Below are 3,954 nucleotides of genomic sequence, written 5' to 3' on the forward strand. Positions count from 1 at the left end.
AGCCAGGCTCACCTGACATGCTGTTCTGCAGGGGTGAGGGCAGGGAGAGGGGCATGTATAGCCAGGCTCACCTGACATGCTGGTTTTCAGGGAACATTGGCCGTTCTTTCTTTTCCGCTTTCCATCTGGTGACCTGGCACTGCATGGGGCAAAGTGGGAAGAATCACACAGTGGCCTTGGGCCAATCCCTTCTCATCTAAGAGGCTTCCACAACCCCCCATGCCCGGCTCCCTCTGTCTTAGGTCTTTAGTCCACCTCCCACCCCTACATCAGCTGACGAAGGTTAGGAGGGTCTAGCTATCTGGTAGCTGCATGGGAGAGATAAGGGGCTTAAATGGGGCCCAAACCATGTTTAGGGCCCCGGCACAAGACAAGTATTGCTATGAGACTCCAAAATACACACACACCTCACATATACAAGCAACGTCCTAAAGCCCACCCCCAACACACACATATACATTTCCCCCACAGTCTAGAGGACATTCGCATAGTTAAGCCTTAAATACATGCCAAATATGCTGAAATGCTCTTTGGAATATTCTTGAAGCTATGTAACCTTTACAGTGTATATATCTGCAATATGACACCTACGCACGCGAATAACTATGCAGCCTTAAGGATAAACCCAAGTAAGGCAATAAGCTTTAGGATCTACAAATTGGTGCAATTTCCAGGGCATCCTCTAATGTATTAAATGACTTCTAGGAGGTGCCTATGTGTTACAGAACCCCCTGGACAGGCACCTGTTTGTGCCACCTCTCTCTCCCATGTGAACATGTGTCTTAATTTCTAGGTCATGTACACACGCTGAATAACCCATGCTGATGGCAAATATTAGGTCACCCTGTTCACGGCCTCCATGTAACAAATAGGAAAACTGAGGTGCCATTTGTGCCCTGTGATGCCAAGCACTGGAACCAGTCAGGAACAGGACCCTGGGCTGCTCCATGCAAGGTATTATTAGCAACTGTCAGCCACAGCACATATATGTTGCCAGGTTTTCCACATATGTGTTACGTAACTTCAGCACACACAGGTTACATAAGCCTCTACGCATGCAAGGGTTGTATAACCTTCCACACCCACCCTGTGTGGCTTGTTGCAGGGCCCCACCTCCTACAGCCTGACACAGCTCCCAACATACTGACACAGTGACCTTGGCCAGGGTCACGGTCACAGACAGCCTTGGGCTTCACACCCCCCCCATGGGGATTACCCCTCTCTGGCTCCAACGGGGCTGGGAGGTCAGGCTTGCCTCCTGCCTTGTTTGTGAGAGTGTGTGAGTGCAGGCAACTCAGGCCACCTAGATCCCAGTCGAACTGGCGGCTTTGGCTGTCACCAGACTCAGAGCCTCTGGTGCAGTTCCACAAGCTGCCACAAGGTGGCACATAGCCATGGGGGAGGGGAGGGCTAGGAGCCGAGGTGCCTCCGTTCTGAGGGACTAGGATTCTCATTACTACTTACTTTTTTTTTTTTTTTTTTTTTTTACAAGATCTTAGAGCAGGCTCGCCCAGACAGGGAAACAAAGCAGATGCAAGTGAGAGCTACATGGTGACAGTCTGTCTCATAGTCTGAGCATGGACCAAAGGCTTTGGGGAACGGGGCTCACCCCACCTACACAACCACGAACTCCATCCACTATTTCTGCCCCTCCAAAGAACCAGTCTTGAACACAAGGGCTTTGCCTGGCCAAGTTTCCGGCCTTCTGGCTCAGGACCCGATCTCCTAGACGACGGCTAGCTACACTGCTCCCCAGAGCACCCCACCCCCACTATTTCTCTGGCCATACGCACAGGCTGTACCAGCTCTGGGGATATCATGCCAAATGGGACAGAGCCCTGTGCCACTTGGAGCAGACCGGGAAGGCACGGACCCTCTGAACTGATCTAGGGCAGTGCCGAGAGGTAACCCGTCCGGAGTCCTGTGTACAAGGTGACGCCTCCTCCACGTGTGAGTAAAACCTTCGTGGTTGACGCGCACTTCCACTTCCTGGGAGGAGCACCATCGCAGGACCCGCCTTGGACCATGAACAGGGAAGAGTGTGCGGGGTTTCCAATAGATTCCAAAAATAAGTGTGGGCTGTGACCAACAGTTATTGGTGCCTGTACCCGGAAATGTTATGTTACATGCACCATGGCTTGTGGACGAGCATGCTTGCTTGTGGTCAGACGGTGAATGGACTGGACGGAAGAAGAAAATGGTAGGGCTATGGAGATCACACACATGCAAGTGAGGGCAATAACGGAGAGGGAAGGATGGGGGCATTTGAGACTACTCGGCACTACCAAAGAAGGGACCACATGTCTGTTGCCTGTAATGATTCCTGTTTCTTATCACTTCCTCCTGCAAAGTAAGCACCTCTCAAGCCAAGCGCCTAATGTCCTGAGACATATGAACGTGCCCTCAGTCCCCGGATGAAGGCAGGCAGCAGGCCCACTGGCCTCATGTACATCTTCAGGGAAACTTAAAGGAAACCAGCTCTCTTAAGCCCAGAGAGCTCTCTGAGTCTGTTGCTATGAGTAGGAACTACCAAGATGCCGTCCATTACCTGCTCTCCTCTGGGTCCGACCCACACTCCACCTTGCTTGGCTTCTGTTCCATTCACTTCAATTCCATCCAGGATGCCCTCCAGCACGCCAAGAGACTGGGGTGGGCACACTGCCCCCCCCTGCAACGCCCACAGGCCACCCACCCCCCGCCTCCCAGGCCCTAGGGTACAGCACCCATAGTACCCGCCTCAGTACTCAGCCTTTCACACCATGCCCTGCGCCCCAAAGGGGTGAGGGGAGTGGTGGGAGGGGCCAGGGAGTGGCAGGTGGGAGAGCTAGGGGCAAGCCGGGTTGGTGAATGGTACTGGGTTAGGAGCTGGGAGGTCTTCAGTGTCTTGTCGTTCCTGGAGATGTCTGTGGAGAGAAGGGAGAGGCAGGGGTAAGAAGCTGCCATAGGGGTGGGTCAGTGAGCAACCGTTAGTGGAAATATTCAGTAGCTTCCTGGGGCCTGTAGCAAAATGGCAGTGGGCATGGAGGGAAGGTACAGGAACAGGACCGGAATAACCTTATATCACAGGGACAGGAGAGCTACAACACAGGCCCCAGACACAGGGAGGGATGAAGGGAAAGAATGAGGTCATCTATGCAGCAGGTAACAAGTCTCAATACTCACATTCAAACAAATGCCTGGCCTTTTATGAGTGCCTATTAAATATCAACTATTGTTACCTCCCTTTACCCAAGATTTCTTAGCATCTGTCAGTGTTACAGGGCAAGAGGGATCAGAGACAAGTAGCTCGCAGCACAGGCATGGGGAGGGGTTCCCACAAAGGCAGGGTGGGGCAGAGGCATAGCATATAGGGATGATGAATGTTCACACTAGTGCCTTTGGGGGGCGGGGCAATTCTGGGTGGTCCCAGGGCCTTCTGTACGCTAGACCAGTCCTCTGCCTCTGGTTTAGGTCCCTAGCCCCAGGCTGGTGTCTTAAAGGAGCTAGACACCAAAAATGAACGAGAACGGACTCTCCGCTTCCAGTACATGAACAAAACTCCAACTCTTACCCCTCCAAGATATTATTTGTTTGTTTCTGAGACAAGGTTTCTCTGTCTCAAAGCCTGTCCTAGAGCTAGCTCTTGTAGACCAGGCTGGCCTAGAATTCACAGAGATCCGCCTGCCTCTGCCTCCCAAGTGCTGGGATTAAAGGCACGGGCCACCACCACACGGCTATTATTTTTTTGAGACCAGGTCTCACAATGTAGCTCTAGCTAGCCTGGAACTCACGATGTACATCAGATTGTCCTAGAACTTACAGAAATTCATCTGTCTCTGCTTCTGGATGACTGGGATGGGAGTAAGAGTGTGCCTCACCGTGCCTGCCCCTTTAAGAGTAAGAGTGTGCCTCACCGTGCCTGCCCCTTTAAGAGTAAGAGTGTGCCTCACCATGCCTGCCCCTTTAAGAGTAAGA

General features: G+C 52.3%; 1 protein-coding gene across 1 annotated transcript in view; it reads right to left on the reverse strand.

Annotated features, from left to right (window-relative positions):
* Positions 1-3,954, reverse strand: part of Thra (thyroid hormone receptor alpha) — a 27,780-nt gene that overhangs the window by 12,205 nt on the left and 11,621 nt on the right. The window contains exons 2-3 of the mRNA XM_005368266.3: positions 2,549-2,903; positions 72-139 (exon numbers count right to left, since the gene is read on the reverse strand). Of these exons, the coding sequence (XP_005368323.1) occupies positions 72-139; positions 2,549-2,601 (121 nt within the window). The 5' untranslated portion in view covers positions 2,602-2,903. The remainder of the gene's footprint in view (positions 1-71; positions 140-2,548; positions 2,904-3,954) is intronic.

Source organism: Microtus ochrogaster, unplaced genomic scaffold (assembly GCF_000317375.1).
Source record: "Microtus ochrogaster isolate Prairie Vole_2 unplaced genomic scaffold, MicOch1.0 UNK31, whole genome shotgun sequence".
Taxonomy (NCBI): Eukaryota; Metazoa; Chordata; class Mammalia; order Rodentia; family Cricetidae; genus Microtus; species Microtus ochrogaster.